The sequence below is a fragment of the Lipotes vexillifer genome, unplaced genomic scaffold (genome assembly GCF_000442215.2).
Source record: "Lipotes vexillifer unplaced genomic scaffold, Lipotes_vexillifer_v1.1 scaffold215, whole genome shotgun sequence".
Lineage (NCBI taxonomy): Eukaryota > Metazoa > Chordata > Mammalia > Artiodactyla > Lipotidae > Lipotes > Lipotes vexillifer.
The window spans coordinates 1,360,175-1,379,696 of record NW_006776544.1 but is presented as its reverse complement, the minus strand read 5'-3'; the positions used below and the strand labels follow the sequence as shown (position 1 = coordinate 1,379,696).

General features: G+C 50.5%; 1 protein-coding gene and 1 non-coding gene across 2 annotated transcripts in view; one reads left to right on the top strand and one right to left on the bottom strand.

Moving 5' to 3' along the window:
- BCORL1 (BCL6 corepressor like 1) overlaps window positions 1–19,522 on the top strand; it is a 40,714-nt gene that overhangs the window by 7,373 nt on the left and 13,819 nt on the right. The window contains exons 4-9 of the mRNA XM_007450471.1: window positions 1–1,265; window positions 6,221–6,386; window positions 7,651–7,731; window positions 9,840–10,226; window positions 13,574–13,797; window positions 17,919–18,140. Of these exons, the coding sequence (XP_007450533.1) occupies window positions 1–1,265; window positions 6,221–6,386; window positions 7,651–7,731; window positions 9,840–10,226; window positions 13,574–13,797; window positions 17,919–18,140 (2,345 nt within the window). The remainder of the gene's footprint in view (window positions 1,266–6,220; window positions 6,387–7,650; window positions 7,732–9,839; window positions 10,227–13,573; window positions 13,798–17,918; window positions 18,141–19,522) is intronic.
- On the bottom strand, window positions 8,764–8,836 carry TRNAE-UUC (transfer RNA glutamic acid (anticodon UUC)). The gene has a single exon. It is a non-coding gene; the product is annotated as a tRNA-Glu (tRNA).

The following is a 19,522-nucleotide window of genomic DNA, read 5'->3' as shown; positions in this document are numbered from 1 at the left end:
TGCTGAACAAAGACCCCAACCTGGGCCTCAACCGAGACCCCCGTCATCTCCCCAAGCAGGAGCCCATCTCCATCATCGATCAAGGAGAGCCCAAGAGCACTGGTGCCCCCTGTGGCAAGAAGGGCAGCCAGGCTGGGACTGAGGGACAGCCAAGCACAGTCAAGCGTTACACCCCAGCCCGCATCGCCCCTGGGCTGCCGGGCTGCCAAACCAAGGAGCTCTCCCTCTGGAAGCCCACAGGGCCAGCAAATATTTACCCACGGTGTTCAGTCAACGGGAAACCCACCAGCACCCAGGTCCTGCCTGTTGGCTGGTCACCATACCACCAGGCGTCTCTGCTTTCTATTGGCATTTCCAGTGCCGGGCAGCTGACCCCCAGCCAGGGGGTGCCCATCAGGCCCACCAGCGTCGTTTCTGAGTTTTCTGGTGTGCCATCCCTTGGCCCTAGTGAGTCTGTGCATGGACTTCCCGAGGGGCAGCCACGGCCCGGGGGCCCCTTTGCTCCAGAGCAGGACACGGGCACAAAGAACAAAACTTGCCGGATTGCTGCCAAGCCTTATGAGGAACAAGTGAACCCTGTCCTCCTGACGCTCAGCCCTCAGACAGGGACCCTGGCACTGTCTGTGCAGCCTAGCAGTGGGGACCTGAGAGTGAATCAGGGGCCTGAGGAATCAGAGAGCCACCTCTGCCCCGACAGTACTCCAAAGCTGGAAGGCCCCCAGGGGGCTTGCGGCCTGAAGCTGGCAGGAGACACGAAGCCTAAGAACCAAGTGCTGGCCACCTATATGTCTCATGAGCTGGTCCTGGCCACCCCCCAGAACCTGCACAAGATGCCCGAGCTGCCTTTGCTACCTCATGACAGCCGCCCCAAGGAAATCATCTTGGACGTGGTCCCAAGCGGCAAGAGGGCCTCCAGCACAGACCTTGCACAGCTCGGAAGCCAGGTGGACCTGGGGCGGGTGAAAATGGAGAAGGTGGATGGTGATGTGGTCTTCAATTTAGCCACCTGCTTCCGGGCCGATGGCCTCCCAGCAGCTACCCAGAGGGGCCAAGCTGAAGTGCGGAGTAAGGCCGGGCAGGCTCGAGTGAAACAGGAAAGTGTAGGTGTCCTTCCTTGCAAGAACAAGTGGCAGCCAGACTCGGTGGTGACCGATGGGGTGACCGAATCTCTGCCGCCCAAGAAAATGAAGTGCGGCAAAGAGAAGGATGGAGAGGAGCAGCAGCCACAAGCCAAGGTTATGGTCCGCAGTTCCCTTGGACCCAAGGTGAGTGCTGGGCTGAGGTTGAGGGCCGGGCCGAGACCCCAGCGGTCTGCTTTGTCCTGCAGATGTCAACCTTGTGCAGCGTTCTTTAATTTTATTTATCTATCTATCTATTTATTTATGGCTCCGTTGGGTCTTTGTTGCTGCGCGTGGGCTTTCTCTAGTTGCGGTGAGCGAGGGCTACTCTTCATTGCGGTGCGCAGGCTTCTCATTGCGTTGGCTTCTCTTGTTGTGGAGCACAGGCTCTAGGTGTGCGGGCTTCAGTAGTTGTGGCACGTGGGCTCAGTAGTTGTGGCTTGCGAGCTCTAGAGCACAGGCTCAGTAGTTGTGGCGCACTGGCTTAGTTGCTCCGCAGCATGTGGAATCTTCCCGGACCAGGGATCGAACCCGTGTCCCCTGTACTGGCAGGCGGATTCTTAACCACTGTGCCATCAGGGAAGGCCTCGTGCAGTGTTCTTGAGTAGCTCTGTGAACTGAACTGATTGGAAGGCTTGTGTAAAGTGAATCATGACCATTACCAAGTAACATTCTCCATATATGGTGTTTTAGCGTGGGGAGGGGTGGGCTTCTATTTTGTAGATGTGGGAAATGATTCGGTCCCTGAGGCTAGGAAAGCCATTGTCCCAGATGAGGTTGGAAAGTGGAAGAATACCATACGATATGGGGAGGGAAATCAATTAATAACAGGCCCTTCCTTGCATGGCCATTCTTCCTTTTCCTCTTCTAAGATGACTGCTGGCCTTGAGAGCTTAGGGCCCAGGGAGGCAAGGGGCCTTTGACAAGGTTGTTCTCTGCACCACCGGGGTAAGCCTGCTCAGGATTTGCTTGGAGTTTTGTGGGGCTCTAGCCAATTCAGCTTCTGGGCTTATCCACCAGTTTCCTATCCCCCTAATGCTTGGGGTGGCAGCTGTGGGTTTCAGCCCATTGGGAATTTGGTGTCCAAGGCAGATGGGCATCTGGGTCTGGGTTCTTAATAGACTAAGGATGATGGCAGGGTTCTAGGCAAAAAGGTGGGCTAAGAGGACTTGGCCTGAATCCAGTGTTCCTCCAAAGAGGATCTGAAGGACACTAGTGATCAAGGAGATTCTTGAAGCAGTTGAGGATAGATAGGGCTTATTCAAAATATGGAGCAGTTTGAGGTTATGTTAACAGCCTTCAGATTGGATGTTGAGTAGATTTCTAGCCAGAGCACTATGAATTTGTTTGTGGCAGAAGCTCTTAGTCTTTTTTGGACCATAGAGCACTTTGGGAAGCTGATGAGAGCTGTGAACCCTGTCCCCTGAAACACGACCTCAGAACTTTGCCCATATTTCAAGGGGCTCATGGACCCAACCCACTCCCCAAAGCCCACCCATGGACTCCAGGTTAAGAACCCTGGGAGTAGAGTTTGGGTGGGTTTTTCTCAGTGACCCCATGACCACCTCAGTACGGCAGAGACATACCAAGTAGGAACATAGGTCATTAAACAGTAGAGCATATGTCTAGCGTTTGCTCAGGTGACTGCAGTCTGCTCTTGGTGGTAATAATAATAGTTCGTGTCGTTATAGTTGTTACCGTTTGTTGAATTCCTACTACATACCAAATGCTTTCTACGTATGTTATCTAACTTAATCCTTCAAATAACCCTATGAGGTGAACACTACACCCAATTCACAGATAAGAAAATGAGTAAGTTACCCAAAGTTACACAGCTACTAAATGACAGAAGTGGAACTCAAGCTCCAGTCTCACTGGCTCTGAAGTTCACGTTCTAAAACAACTATACCCCAATTTTAAAAAATTAAAAGAAAAAAAGAAAAAGAAAGTTCATGTTCATCTTGAGCTATGCCACACTATCTTCCACTCTGCTTATTATGTATAGCTGTTTCACTGACCATTTAGCAAGTGTTTGTTGAGCGGCTACTATGTGCCAGTCCTTCCCAGGCAGTGGGAATACATCTTCAGGAGGGCAGTACAGCATTTTGGTGAGGAGTATGCTTTCTGGAGCCAGGCACAGTGCCTGAGTTTGAATCCTGGTTCTACTTCTTCCTAGCTATGTGATATCAGTCAAGTTACTTCATCTCTCTCGCCCTCAGTTTCCTCATCTATACAATGAGACAGTGATAGTACCTACTCATAGGGCTGTGTAAAGATTAAATGAAATGATGATGTGAAATGTCGAGAATGGGCAAATTGACAGAGACAGAAAGTAGATTAGTAGTTGCCTCAGGCTGGTGGGGATGAGGAATTGGAGAGTGACGGCTTAATGGGTACAGGGTTTCTCTTTGGGGTGATGAAAAAGTTCTAGAACTAGATAGTGATGATCCTTACACATTTCTGTGATTGTATTAAAAACAGTTGAATAATAAATGTAAATAAGTGTATGATATATCTCAGTAAGTTATATGTCAACAAAGCTATTGTTAAAAAAAGAAAAAATGAAGTGATATGTGTAAATGCTTAGGACAGTGCCTGGCACATAGTAAGTCCTCAGGAAGTGTTAGTGGCTGCTGTTGATATCATTAGTATTACAAATAGGATAGACCTTCATGGAGCTTATGTCTTGCAGGCGACTTGCTGACAGGCAGGCACTGCCCCTTCCTATATTAGATGAACAGTTCACTGGGCCCACTGACAGATGCAGAGGGCAGAGAATAAAGTCACAGCATCAGGAGCCTTGAAGCAGCCCTTGGCAGCTGCCTGTAATGATTTAGTAAATGTCCATTTTTCCGGAAAGCAAATAACTTAGATCTTTCTTTTCTTATGTTCCATTTTCCTGAGAAAGTAACCATTGATAAGCAAAACTAAAATCAGGGGTCACCTCTCCACCTCTCCACAGTGCCGGAAGCCCAGTCTCCAGGGTATGGCCCCTTTCAGGGTATGGCCAAGAATCAGAATACTCTCTGTAATGTATACAGCAGTAGGAATATAATGATATGTACATGAAACTCATATAATGTTATAAACCAATGTTACCTCAATTAAAAAATTAAATAAAAAAAATTTAAAAAAAGAATCAGTCTCCTGTCTCCTACACCACCTGCCCCAAGGCCGTGCGGAATCCTGAAGGACCTTCTGAGTCATCAGCAAAGAAAGTTCTGCTTCATCTGGTGCTGGTTGTCTTCTCATCCTTTGGAAAGTTCTTTGGAAAACACTTCAAAACTCTGTTAACCAGAACATTCATCTTACACGGTCTCTCTTCATCACCGCAACTTTTTGCCTAAGTTGGAGTGTGCGATATATTTTTACTCAGAGTGTTGCCCTTGCAGAACATACAGACACAGATCCCTTCTAGACGTTCTGTTTTACTTGTTTTTGTCTCTCTTAGGAAGTAAAAGTTAATGATCTGTACTTGAAAGAGCCAGCTAAAAATGATATTCAGAAATAAATACGACATGTTCAAATTGACATGCACTGAACTTTATTCCGCCTGACTTGAGGTAGTTGTTCTGTGGCCATACCTGAAGGTCACACTTTAAGCAGCAGTTGCCCATCTTCCTCTTTCCTTCCCATTTCTTTCTTTCTCCTAACACTTTGGTTTATAGGAGCTGGCAGCAAGTAAAGAGAGAAACTGAATTTTCAGCTCAGCCCTCTGCTGAATAAGAAGCAGGAGTTCATGGGATAGCAGGAGTCCCTGGAATTTGATGGGGAATGGTGGCTCTATGGAGACATATCCCCCCCGCCCCCACGCCATAAAAATGTTGCATCAGTAAGACATCTGCCATCCCCTTAGCTGGAGCTGGACCGTGATAACCTTTTAGAATGTGGCATGCGGGTCTGCTTAGGGGGAAAACAACTCTTCCTTTCTTCCTAGGGCCCGCTGTCATTGTTAAAATGTTTTGCTTACTCTGCACTCCTTGGATACTACAATACTAGAAATCCCTACCTTGCCCCATTTCTTGTTGGGTGGCGTGGAGAGATCTCAAAGCTTGTGAGAATGTGTGACTGCTAGGCTCAAGAGTGTCCTTGCAATGTGTAAGCACAACCATTGTGCCTACCACATGCGCCGGGCAGTAGGTATGAGTGGGGATGACCAAAACCAGTGGAGGACACAAGTAAGGGAGAAGAGGAGTGAGAGCTGAGGTGAAGAGGCCCGGGATGGGCGCCAGGAGCCCTAGGTCTTAGTCCTAGCTCAGCCGTTTTCTCACTGCAGGCACAGAGCAGCTAACTTGCAGGTTTGCCTGGTCCCTGACGGCCCCTGAGCAAGTGGACGCCTTGGGCTGTGTTGCCCTGGACAAATCATTTAACCTCTTATCTTGGAGGCTCAGTTTCCTCATCTGTTCAAGGGTGTGATATTAGCTTTTTCTCTCTGGGTTGTTGGGAAGAACAAATCGAATATTAGAGAGAGTGTTTGGAAAAGGTGAAAGGGCCTCAGAGTGTAAAGGGTCGTTATTGAAAATGCCTGGGCCTTTTCGGTGTCTTTCCTAAGTACGGGGAGATTGGAATTGCTGCCGTGATAGACTTCTTCTTGCCTTAGTTGAATCTTTTTTCCGGTATTAATCTACATGTGCAAATAGAAAATTTTTCTTGAGTTGGCCCATGTGAGAATTAGTTTCAGTTGTTGGTGTCAGTACTATTCACAGTGAAGTTATTTGAACAATGTAGTCATCCAACTTGCAGAAGAGGCATTTTTGTTTTCTGTCCATCTCTCTATTGCTGTTCGGATATAGAGAGTATGGGGCCTGACTTTGCACCTTTTCAAATGACTTTGGGTGTTTATTCGGCTTGTGAATGCAGACTCTGTGGACGTGTTTCAAATGATGGGGTATGGATGTCTGTGGGGATTAGCTAGGGCACTGGATTCAGTCCAAAAAGCCTCTGTAGCCCACTGTGGAAGGCAGCGGGTGGCCCCTTCCCCCAGCCTCCACCTGGGAAGCTTGTGTCCGTGTGTCAGTATCAGGGCACAGGGCTCAACATTAAGAGAGCTTTCTTAAGAAGTGAAACTGACCTCAGACCTGACTCTCTCCACCTCTCCACAGTGCCGGAAGCCACCTAGTGACCCCCAGGAACCCACCAAGAAAAGCCCCAGGGGGGCTTCAGATTCAGGAAAAGAGCACAGTGGAGTCAGGGTAAAGCACAAGCACCGGAAGCCAACAAAGCCGGAGTCCCAGTCTCCAGGAAAACGAGCCGATGGCCACGAGGAAGGTAGGCCCCGCGGGTCCTGGCCCTCTTGATGGGCTGCAGAGGGATCCCTATGGCGGGTGGTGGGGGAGGGGCTCTGAAACTGACCAGGAAAATGAGACTTCCTCACTGTGGGAGAAAGATATAGTTTGAAAAAAAAAAATTTATTTATTTGTTTGGCTGTGCCGGGTCTTAGTTGCGGCACACGGGATCTTCGTGCGGCGTGCGGGATCTAGTTCCCTGACCAGGGATTGAACCTGGGCCCCCTGCATTGGAAGCATGGAGTCTTAGCCACTGCACCAGCAGGGAAGTCCCAGGAGGAAGATATAATTGACCCCTCTGAAATCTAAGCGGAGGGAGAAGGGAGACGGGAGTGGGGGCTTAATGCTGCTCACCCTGGTTGCTAGAATAAGGCACGCTCTGAAGTGGTGCTTTTCAGACAAGACAAGAGTCAGTCCTACAGCAGAGTAGCCAACCTATTACCCTGAAGTGGGTCTAGGCTCGGGGAAGAAATGGGTTTAATGAGGATTAAGACCAAATGGGGGTTATTTACAACTGTTTTGTCTACCTTTGGTATATTTGGAAACTCCCATTATAAAAGTTAAAAATTAATAGCTAGCTAGCTAGAAGGGTCGGAGGAATCCTAAACCCTTATTATTTAGGGACACACAGGATGTTTGGGTTGGGGAGGTGTGTATGTAACCCGTATGCTCTGCCACTAATAGTTCCTTGGCGCCCTCAGCAGAGAGAAGCCCGCGTTTTCCTGCCCATAGTAGCCGGTGTTCGTAGCCTTGCCTGTCTGACGTGACCTGCCTCTTTCTAGTCTGTTCCTATATAGCAGTTTTCCGCCGTCCGCCGCTCCCTGCTCCCATCTTCCTGCCTTGCTCAATCCTCTACGATTCATGGAGGTTACCCTTCTCTGGGACCTGCTCCAGCTCAGTTATAATGTTGTGGAGGCGCAGCAGCCTCACAGTCGTCCAGACAACCGGGCCTTCCACTTTGTGGTGTGCCGGCGAATCGATGCCGTGCACTGCCTTTTTTGGTGTCAGCAAAAATGACCCAACTCCCAGTTTTCAAAAACCACCGGGAAAAGCTCCTTCTCTAAAAGAGATACGTAGGTGATAGCAGCATAAGGGAAATTAATAAATGTAATGCAGGGAGAACACAAACCCTCCCTTGAGTTCTCCATTTGAGCCTCTTGGGTTGGGAGGGTGGGGGAGGCTTTCCTGTCCTGAGACTCTGATTGTGATATTTCTGCCTTCTGCTCTCAAACCACACGCCACTCCAGGTTCCTTGGAGAAGAAGGCAAAGAGCAGTTTCCGCGACTTCATCCCCGTGGTCCTGAGCACCCGGACGCGCAGTCAGTCTGGTGAGTGAGTCTGAGGCTGAGGCCCATCTTGGCACTTCTCTGCAGAGAGGTAGAAGTCTGGTCGAGCGATCTTGCCATTGGCCCAGGTGGAGAGTTGGGGATTTGATTCACCGTGCCAAGATGCCCAGCTCCTTGCAGAGACGAGAGAGCCCAGGGTAGGAGCTGGGTCGTTGCCCACGATTTTAGGATGATTTACTTAGCTTTTCATAACAGGGATTTGCCATCTCTTGTTGGCAGCCAGTGGTGGAAAGAGGAAAGGCCTGTGCCACTCAGGAAAACTGGTTCTACTCCAGGCTTTGGCATCTCGTGATTTTGGGGGCCAGTCTCTGGCACAGACATTTAACCTTTGGGCCTCTGTCCTCTTGCCCTGTGTGACAGGTATCATCCAAATTGGAAATGGTCACTGAGTCGTCACGGCCAGCAGAATCACCTCTGGTCCCCTGAACTTGTATTGGTCAACCCCCAGTGTCTAAAAAAGGATAGCCCTTTCTAGGTACTACTGTTGCCTGCTAGCCTCCAAGTTGGTACTTAGTGGTAGAAATGGTTGCCCCGGTTCACCCAGATTTCCATGCAAAGTGAATGGAATGGGGAAGCAGGGCACAGTGTAAACTCAGTTATCTGACATTCTATTAACGGGCACCTCAGCACGTGGAGAGCGCGGTGGTAATTGGGGCTCGTAATGACAGTGTGGAGGCCCCGAAAAATCCTGAAGTGTCCTCTGAATCATCAAAGAGCGATTACATTACAGCCGTTCCCATTTCAGTGTTAAACACAGTGTAGTGTATTTGATTCTTTGGAAATTGGTGATCCCTGTGTGATCTCTATGGTGATTCGTGTTAACCAGAATATTAGATTAACTAGAACACTTCGTTCCCTGCCTAGTCTGTATAATGGAAAGTTTCCTGGATATTTGCTGTCTTTAAGCAGTCTGACTGACTGACTTGAAGCTTTGGTCAAGAGCCACTGCCACCGTGTCGGCCTCGAACCTTTTCTTTGTTTCTTGGCTACACCGCGCGGCTTGTGGAATCTTAGTTCCCCAACCAGGGGTTGAACCTGGGCCCTTGGCGGTGAAAGCGCAGAGTCCTAACCACTGGACCACCAGGGAATTCCCTCGAACCATTTCTTTCTTCTGCTGACCTCGCTTGGGTTTGGGGATTGTCGAGTTAATAGCCGGGCCTCGGGAGAAAGATGGTGGTATCTCAGAGCTGCTTCTGAGAAAGATGTCAGATCTCCTGGATCACTAAACTGGGCCAATTTAGGACTGTGTTTGTTGTTAGAAGAATTGAAGGCAGGCGTGGAGAGGAAAATGGCCTCTTGGCCGGGTGGCAGAGGAGGGTAGGAAAGGTCCCATCATCCTGGGGTGGTGAGGAGAGGAGGGGGAAGTGCCTGCCCAACGGTGAGGAACAGCTGCAGCGGGGCAGGGGGTGGAGCTGGGGAGAAAGCTCCACCCCTGGACTCTTGGCTGCTCAGTAGGAGGTGGGGTCAATGAAGGGAAGAGGGCCTGGCTGAGGAGCATGTGGGCGGGACTAACACAGGCCGTGTCACAGGAAAGGGGCTCCTTCTTGCTTCACTCTTCCTGAGACTCTTTGGTGACAACTCTGCTTGCCCAGGGTGGCTCTGCCAGCAAGATTGGGGGGTCACATAGTGAGCATGGGTGGGAGCGCCATGTCAGTCTGCCCTCCCTCATCCTCTACTAAACCCTGTGGCCCTTTCCTGCCCCTCAGACAAGTCTTGGCACCTTATAAGCACTAAGTAAGAGTTTGTGGAATGAATGAAAGTGGCAGGGCAGCGTGGATGAGGAAGGGTGTGTGGTTTGGATACTTGATAGCTGTGTAATCTATTGGACTCTGTAAAGCGCTTAAGGGTGAATTATCTCATTTGAGCCTCAGAACAGTCCTGTGAGGTCAGTAAGGCAGAGAACAGTATTCTCGTTTTATAGACGAGGAGACAGAAGTGAAGGAACTTTCTGAGAGCATACAGCCAATAACTGGCAAAGCCTGAACTCGAACCCAGACCTTCAAACTCCTAATCCAGGGCACTTGCTTCGACACCGTACTCTTGGTCCTTTGAAGAGGTACCTGACCGTCCTCTGTACATCCCGTCCACAGGAAGCATCTGTAGCTCCTTTGCTGGCATGGCAGACAGTGACATGGGAAGCCAGGAAGTCTTCCCCACCGAGGAGGAAGAGGAGGTGACCCCCACCCCGGCCAAGCGTCGAAAGGTGAGAAAGACCCAACGGGACACCCAGTACCGCAGCCACCATGCCCAGGACAAGACCCTGCTGAGCCAGGGCCGCAGGCACCTGTGGCGAGCCCGAGAGATGCCCTGGAGGACAGAGGCTGCCCGGCAGATGTGGGACACCAATGAGGAGGAGGAGGAAGACGAGGAGGAGGGCCTGGTGAAGAGGAAGAAACGGAGACGGCAGAAGAGCCGAAAATACCAGACTGGGGAGTACCTGACTGAACAAGAAGAGCAGCGGCGGAAAGGGAGAGCAGGTAAGGCCGGCCAGGGGCTGCTGCCCCCCATCCCCAAACCACAGTGACTCTGGCTTCTGGGGACCCTCGGGCATCTTGGGTGTTCCCACCTCTGCCTCCTCTACACCAGCCAAATGCCTCTGCACCCAGAGAAACATGGTGCTATGAGCTCCAGCTGCCAGAGGGGGTCACTCAACTCCAGTCCCGAGGTCTTGGCTTGGGGTTGAGATTGAATGACATTGGACTGACCTACAGGTGAGCTGAGGACATGTAGCCCCGAGCCCTCCAATTTTTTTTATAAAAGTCTGGACCTGTGGGCAAGGCCACAGTGACGTCCTTGGTGTGGGACAACTCAATACCAGGGAGTTCTCTGGTTGGCTTGAGGGAGTCGGGTCTTTTGGGAGGTTGGGTTTTCTCTCCTAGAATCCTGGCTTCAAGAAGAAAGAGGGTATTGGCTGCCTTTCCTGGGATGCCTCCAGCCCCTAAACTAAAAAGAAGCACAATGGTTTCCTCAACCCAACAGAAGAACTTCAAGTAGAAGCGGGCACAGCTTGGCTTTCTTGGTTAAAGCCACAAAGGTCATTAAGAGGCAGAGTGAAGCTTTCAGATGACATCATTTTTGTTGGACCTGCAGGCATCATTTTTGTTGGAAAAGCAGGCAGCCCAAGGAGAGAACACCAGGCTTTGTTTGGCCACGTTAGACGCTATAATATGTAATCATGGAGGCACAGACTGTCACCAAGGCTAATATCAGTTTGTTCTGCTAAGTGCTCTTCAGGCCCATTCCTATAGTGGATTTCTAGATGAGCAAAAAGCACATCTCTGGGTTCAATGAGAACACCTCTGTCTCTCACTCTCTTTCTCTGACCTCTGCCCTTGAAACAACAATTGATTGGCTCCTATAATGTATTCATCTTGAGCTGCAGGTAAATACCTGCAGTCTCCATATTAGTGAAAACTGAATAACCACATCTGAGTGGGTAGTAGATTCTGGCTTTGCGATAATGCAAAGAAGGCTAAACCTCATTTCCAGGTCTGTTTAAGTAGAGGTATATACAATACCTATTCCTACACTTAAGAGAGTGATGAGCCAATTTTCATCAACCGCGTGAGAGAGTGGAGATGATTTTCCCAGTTTTCTGCCATAGCCATATGCATTGGTCAGGAATGAGTTGTCAAGCAGTTGGCCTCAGCCACTTGTGTTAGGATGAAGAGGAGCTTTTGTATCACCCAGTCTTCTCTAATGAGATCTGGTTTCCTAGAAGCTTGGAAGCTTCTTATGGAACTTATTGGCTTTTGGAACCAGAAGGACCTTCAAGATTACCTGGCCCAGTTTTCCACTCAATGCGGAGATCTCCACAGCACTCTTGACAGGTAGCCTCAACCGCCTCCAGGAGTATGGGAACGCCACTCAGCAAGGCATCCTGCTTGTTGTGGAGGCAGCTCCAGCTGTTGGAAAGTAGATCATTCTCCCTCCATGTGTATGTCTACGGGTTTTGAGTTGAGTTTGTTGGCTTTGGCCTGTGGTCTGGTCACCTTCCTCTAGATCTGATGGTGACGCTTCATGAAGGAATTGCCTGGCAAACATCTCTTTTCTCCGAAAGCTCTGATCCCTCCTATTGCTACCCTCTTTCAGGTTGACATCAGAGAGTCAGGCAGAGACCAAACTAGACAGGTCACTTTACTCCTGTCTGGGCCTCATGATCTTTCCTTTCGTCCTTGGCTTGGGTCTCTCTCTTCTTGATTTGCGGAGGGGATAGGAAGAGCAAGCAATACACCTGCTACCTTCACCCTCTGTTCCTTTCTGTGCTACTGTGAGGCTGCTCCACCACAGTTGAGTAAACTCCGCAGCCTGCCCTGCCCTGAGTACACAGGGAAGGGGCTGCTGCTTTTCCTGTGGCATTGAATGCTGTAATATGGCTTCCCTGTGTTTCCTGAGGTCCTCACAAGGCACGGTTCTGTTCCTTCCTCTTTTGCCTCAGCCCAAACTTGTTGCATCAAAAGGCCTGGTTGAGAACGTGCTGGCTGGAAGTGCCATTAGAAGCCGTCCAGCACAGCAGTTCTTAGACAGATGTGGGGACCCACTAGTGGGTTGGAGCTAGTTGGGAGGAAGGGGTGGTATGGCAGCTGGCCTTCTAAGAGCTGTGCATAACCTGCAGACAATTCCTCATGCTGTAATGATGGTTCCTACATCCGGATCTGCCCTTGGCGATTTCACACGTAAGAGCGCGTGCAAAGGTCAGGGGAGGCGAGTTGAGAACGCTTGGATCTTGCTCAACCCCTTTGCTTCACAGCCTGAAGAAACTGAGGCTGAAGTCACTCACTTCACAGACATACTGATCTTTTGCCGTGTACTAGGCATGGTGGCCAGTCCTGTGGGGGAGATAAAGAACACAGGGGCATGGCCCTACCTAAAGAGCTTACACTTAAATAATATGATAATGATACCTTACTCTTTATAACACTTTATAAGGGGTTATGTGGGTTTTATGCTCCCCATTTTACAGACATGGAAACTGAGGCTCAGGCAGATTATGACCTGCTCCCAGCAGTCACACAGCTAGTGGCCAAGTCATGTAACACTAATGCTAAGAGATAAGGATAAACTCAATCTGTCCCCCTACCTCTGGAGTTTAGGACTGACCCTGTGGGATGAGGCTCTTGGTAATGGAGTTCCCAGCAGGCCTTTTTGAAACTGGAATGTGCTCTGTTCAGTGAGCTATGGCTAGAATTAGAGATGTTGCCCAGTGTGTCCCAGTGACTTGATTTCCAGCCACGGAGGGCAGCAGGTTTCTGTGATTGCCCACCAGTTAAGTGGGCCCATGGCAGCTTCTGGTTTCAGGGAGTTTCTGTGGCTTTGATCTTTGTGTGCTTGGAGAGAGACCAACAGGGCAGTCAGGCGGGTAGAGCTGAGGCTACGAAGGAAGCCTTCTACCATTTACTCCCCACCCCAGTATACTTCACATTTCACTTCAGCAGAGCTGCTAAATTTGTTTTCATATTAGAGTGGAAAAAAAGACAAAGTGGGGAAAAGCTGAAAAGAAAGTTCTGATTTGCTCTGGGCTATGGGGAAATCCTTTTAAAATTACCCTCATCTTAGGGACAGCCAGATGGGCCACCCGCTGCTAGCAGGGCTGGGAGTTGTCTCCTGCGTGTAGAAGAGGGACTTTGATGCGGCAGCACAGTGTCCATTCGAGAAGCATTTAGTGGAATAGTCAGCACCGTGCCAGATATGGGTAGCGAATAGTTACACAACTGTGTACTGAGGTTCTAAATCCCCAAAGTCCTCTGATTCAGCTTAGAGGAAGGCGTTGCTTTTCTGTGTTCCATTTCCCTGACATCCATTCTTTCCTGTTTCTTGCCTTCAGATTTAAAGGCCCGTAAGCAGAAGACTTCCTCCCAAAGTTCGGAGCACCGCCTCAGGAACAGGAACCTTCTCTTGCCCAACAAAGCCCAGGGGATTTCGGATTCACCGAATGGTTTCCTCCCAAATAACCTAGAGGAGCCAGCCTGCCTTGAAAATTCAGAAAAGCCATCAGGAAAACGAAAGTGCAAGACCAAGCACATGACAGCGGTCTCAGAAGAGGCAAAGGTACATTACCAGCCAGGGGAGCTATAGAGGAGGGGCACTGTGGCGGCCGGGGCCAGGCTAGGGTGGCCCATTTTCCAGGCAGGCTCCTCAGTCAACAGTCTTCTGAGTGAGTGAGTACACGGTAGGGGGCGGGGATCAGTTTAACCCATATTTATTAAAATATTTTAAACTAGTTCTAGAAGGGTTGGGGTTTGGATTTGAAGAATGGGAACTAAAGTTAGAGCTGACAAGAAGCATCTGCAAACTATGGGGCTTGGCCCATGATGGCTTTTCCTTGACAATCCTTGAATCTCCTTTGAGTTAGGGAAGAGCTAAAGAATATGGCAGGATGTTACCCTGAATAGCTTGTTAACATCCAATCAGGAAGCTTTTGTATGGGCTTAACTCACTGGAAACCAATCAGGGAGCTTTCTGAGTCAATCAAGGTAGAAAACAACTTACAGAAGCAAGGATGTTGATGTCCAGACAAAGGTTGCCTTAAGGGTGGGGCTGAAGGAATTCTTCCACTTGGGCCAGTCGTAGCTGTACTTCCCCAACCCCACTCCTCAGTTCCTTTGCTTCTCATGGAAGCAGAGGAGCAGGTAAGTGGGCGCTCACCGATCAATAGCCAGGCAAGCGTGCTAGAACCCCTGTTCAAAATTGACGTCTCTTTTGGGTCTGATGTTCTTGGCACTGGTGTTGAGTTCCACGTTGCACAATTCAAAAAAAAATTACACCGTCCTTATCCTGGGTGAGCTGTACATTTGAGAGGAGTGAGGTTCAGGTTCAAATGTTTACCTGTAATATGTGTTTGTCTTGACAACTAAAAAAAAAGGTCATATTGGGCTTGTTTTGGTGGTTGTGATCCTTACGGTTCTTTCCAGCTCCAGAGCAGGGATCCCTGTGTGGCACTGGCAAAAGGTAGGAGACCCAAGTGCTTGAGTCTCCCCTCCTTTCCCCTTCCTTGTTCTGGAATCTGGTTCCAGCTCAAGCAAAGTACTCAAGCCTGTTTCTTCATCTTTAAAAATGGAGATGATACTTCATGTCCTTTCCATCTCAAGAGGGTGCTTGGGGGAAGAAAGGAGGCAACGGATGTGAAGGGCTTTGAGAACAGTAAAGTGCTCTCTCTGAGGCTGGTGTACATCCTCGAGCTTCAGGCCGAGGTAAGAATGAGGGGACAGAGGCTCGGAGAGGCAAGGTAGCAGTACCAGTTCCCTGGGACCCCAAGAGGGGGCCTAGGAAGGAGAGGGGAAGTCTGGTCTGTGCCGGGTGCTCTGCTTGCACGATCGCTCTTAATTCCCACAGTAGCTGTCCTCATTCTATGGTGAGGAAACTGAGGCTTGGGGAGGTTAGGGGACTTGTTCGAGGTTACTCGGTGACCCGAGTGAGAGACTTGGGGTGTGAGGCCGGCCTGGCTGCCCCTGGCGCACGCCCCCCACTCTTTGCCTATGTCTCCACCCTGTGGATGGGTGGCTTCTGTCTATCCGGGAGACACTGCGGGAGGGGGCAGCTGGGCAGGGAGACACTGCAACCCTGAGCAGCTCTGGTGAAAGCTGGGCGTCCCCCTCCCCTGCTCTTCCCCACACACTCAGATGGCCCCGTCCCACGCAAAGGTGACCAGCTGCCTCACGTTCAGCAGCACGCGCTGATGCTTCTGTCTGGTTATTCTGCCCGGTGGTGTGCCCACTGAAGTGTTCTCCCAGAGAGGTTTTCTCCCTTCACAGGGCCTCCCTTTCTCCCTCCCACCTTTCTTTCTCTCCTAGTCACCACCACCTGCTCCAGTTGCCCCCATGGCACAGTGCTTTGTAGTGGGAAGCAAGGTGGTGGGAGGGCGGGGGACGCACCTGCAACACTAAAGCTGGGGCATTGGCCAAAGGCTTCTTCCCGCAGGGGCTCCGAGCCAGGGAGGAAGGCGGGAGGGGGAGGTGGTCCCCATTTGCTGTTGCTTCTCCCTCAGGCAGCCTCCCTTGTCTCTGGCAGCTCTGGCCCCTAGAAGGAGAGTCACCCTTTGGCTCCTGGCTTGGCTTAGCAAAAACCTGGGTACTTTACCCAGCATCCTCCAGTATCACCATAATGTGCCTCTATCCTCCCGGCAATAAAGCAGCATTCTACACTCGTAGCCGGTGCCTTCCTGCCAGCTGTCGTACCTCTCTGCCCTTCTGGGATGTGGACATACAGCAGCTCTTGTCTTGGGATTTACCAGAGGAAACAAATGCCCTGGGACCTCGTCTTTTCCCTGCTGCCATTCCTTTCCTGGCTTCGTGTCTTTCTAGGCAACTCTTCTGGCTGCCCAGGGCTCTATATATAGCTGCCTTGGATCAACTCAACAAATGCTTGCTGCAGTGATGTGCCCAACCCCGAGTTAAGTGCTGTAAGGAACAAAAGAGAAGCTGAAAATGTGAACCCTGACCCCGGGGAGCTTCAAACGTAGCAGGGGAGGCCAGACTTGTCTGTGAAACAACCAGAGGAAATTGACAGTCAGACATAAGGCATTGGATTATGTGATTCAGACTAGGTGTTCTGGGTGTTGCAGAGAAAGAGGGCAGTGGGGACCAGAGTGTTGTAGAATGTTGTAGAAGACGCAGGATTTAAGTGAGACTTTGATGCTCTAAGGGACTTGGGGAAGTGTGATGTATTAGTTATCTATTGCAGTGCAACAAACTACCCTAAGATTTAGCAGCTTAACCCAACAATAAACATGTATTATCTCGTACACTTTCTGGGGGTCAGGAATTCAGGAGCAGCTTCGCTGTGTCTGGTTTGGGGTCTCCCATGCCTGAAGTTGCAGTCATGGTGTCAGCCAGGGCTCCATTCATCTGAAGGCTTGACTGGGGCTGGAGGATCTGCTTCTAGAGTGGCTCCCTCACATGGTGGCAAGTTGATGCTTGTTGTTGGCAGGAGGCCTCCTTTGCTTGCCCCGTGGGCCTCTCTAAAGGGATGCTTGAGTGTCCTCATGACTTGGCAGCCGGCTTCCTCCAGAACGAGTGATCCAAAAGAGAGCAAAGCAGAAGCAACATTGTCTTTTAGGACCTATAGCCTTGGAAGTCACACACCGTCATCTCTGCCTTCTCCTGTTGGCTACACAGATCAGTCCTCTCCAGTGCAGAAGGGGGCTACACAAGAGCATGAATTTCAGGAGGTGGGGATCATCAGGGACCATCTTAAAGTCTGATGAGGGCACATTCTTGTCCTCGGGCCCCCCAGTGATTCACACCCTTCCACATGCAAGTCATACCCTCCTCTCCCAAGGCCCCCCGCAAAGTCTTGTCCACTTATGGTATCAACTCCAGGTTTCGAATCTCATCATCTAACTTAGGTCCAGGTGCAGATGAGGCGCCTTGGGTCTGGTTCCTCTAGTACAGCTCCTCGAACACAGTTCCTCCCGATCTGAAGTCCCCTCCCTTCATCTGAAAGAGACAAGTTACCTGCCCCTATAGACTCACTAAACAGTGCTGGGCCAGGCATGGGAACTTCCTCTAGACATTCCAGTTCAAGACGGGAGGATAAAGGAGACATGCAGGGGTCATTCATGAGGAAAGGACACTAACGTTTTGTGAGCACCCACCTTGTGCATTGTTCTGGAGCTGCTCTAGTTCACTATCTCAAAGACCCCGCAAGGGAAAAAGTGAGGCTCTGAGAGGTTGGGTCTTGCCCCAGGTCTTGTATCTAGTGGCTGGCAGAGGCAGGATTCAAAACCCGGTCTGTCTGCTTCGTGAGCTTGATCGCTTTCCACCAGCCCAGGTGGGCATGAGTGTGATCGGGGACACAGTGTGATGAGAGGTGGGAAAAGCCTGGTGAGGGCTGGATGTGGGGGAAAGGTTTTTGCAACAAGAGTGAAGGCTTCCACAGCCGTGCCTCTTTAGTCAAAGCTACCTGTCTCCACTTCTCTTTACTCTGAGAGTTTGCTCCCATTTATTTATCGAGATGACTTGTAAAAACCGCAATAAACGGGGACCGAGGCAGGTAAAGAAGGCATGCAGAGTACTTGAGAGAGGCTGGGATGTCTCCTCAACCTGTGCTTTCCAATCCTATCATTATTCCTTGGTTTCTGGGGTTGAGGACCTGAGCCCCTTAGCGTCTGCTCACCAGGTAGAAATGAGTGGGGACCTGTGCTGATCTAGGACTGCGTCTCTGCTTTCCAGGGCAAAGGGCGTTGGAGCCAGCAGAAGACACGATCTCCCAAATCTCCCACCCTAGCGAAACCCACAGAGCCATGCACGCCCTCCAAGTCCCGAAGTGCTGGCCCAGAGGAGGCCTCCGAGTCACCCGCAGCCCGGCAGATCCCCCCAGAGGCTCGCCGGCTCATAGTGAACAAAAATGCTGGCGAGACCCTCCTGCAGCGGGCGGCCCGTCTTGGCTATAAGGTAAGGAGCAACCCCCAGCCACAGGATGCCATTGCCCGAGCATCTGTGGAGAAGCTTCTCCCCATTGGCTCTTCTGTGGCCTGGGCAAGGCTTGGTTTGGGGCTTGAGCCCAGGCTGGCCTCCTCCTACTGTGCAGACGGCCTCCGGGGCCGCCTTGACCCTGGCGTGGTGTGTGGGAATGCAAACCCTTTTGAAAGGCAATTTAGGATGAACAGAATTGAAATGGTAACACAATATCATCCAGTACATTCCTAGGCCAGAAATGGGATTTGGGGGTTTTTATGTCATCTTGAATTTCCCTGTGCCGTGGCTCCCCCACTCAGAGAGGGACGGGGGTGATCATTGCTCACTCTTTACATCCCTCTCCAGCTTCCCCTCATTTTGGCTTCTGGTAGTGGGGGAGTCAGGAGTACATTGGAGGGGCAGAGATGAGCTCACCCCACCTTATGCTACTTGCCTATGGATCGAAAAGAAATTAGGAAAGGAAGCTGGTGTTTATTTTGTCGTGTTGAGTTCTCATTACGTCGTGTCCTTTCATCTTCACCGTAAGCCTATGGCAGTAGGTTTTATTAACCCCATTTTATAGGTGAGAAAATCAGGGGTTAGCATTGTTAAGTGATACATCCACAATCACTCAGCTACTACGTACATGTGAGTCTGAATTCACACCAAAGTCTTTTTGATTCCCAAATGCCAGGGTAGGGGTAGAAGCCTGACTCATTTGCCATCATGCAGTTACCTTGTTGGACATTTTTGTTGATATGAGCTCCTCGACCATGTTGCCTTTGCCCGCTACACCAGTTATTTCCCCAGGATTTGCTCTGAAGGGTGGAGCTGCTGGGCTTTAGAGTAGGCCCTCTTTTTTTTTTAAGGCTTCCGACACCCATAACTGACTCATTTAAAGACAGCTGCACTCCCAGCCAGCCTGGTTGGCATGGGAGAGCCGCTTTGACAGTGTCTTACTGGCAAACCACGTATCTGTCTCGAGCACCTCGTGTGCTCGAGGTAGCTGGGTAGCTGCCAAGGGAGATCGAAAGAAAAAATGATGACCAACGCTTGCCCTTTAAGTGAACTTCTTTTACCTGGGGCCAAACCAGCCAACAGGAAACCACAGGCCAACCAATCAGGATGGGGCAAGAGTAAGTTGGACAGCCTGTCATGGGAGGGAGGGAGGGAGGAGTAGTCTGAGGCCTGGAGGAAGAGGCAACATCTGCACTGATGAGGAGGGTAGGGGGCCTTGTGGTCCCCTGGGTAGAGGCAGCGGGCACACACAGGCTCGCGCGCTCGCTAGCTCTAGCCAGCCAGCCAGTGAGCTAGCTGTCAGTCAGGATGGCTGAGTCCCATCTCACCAGGGTCTGGGGGAGCTGATGAGAGGCTCCTGG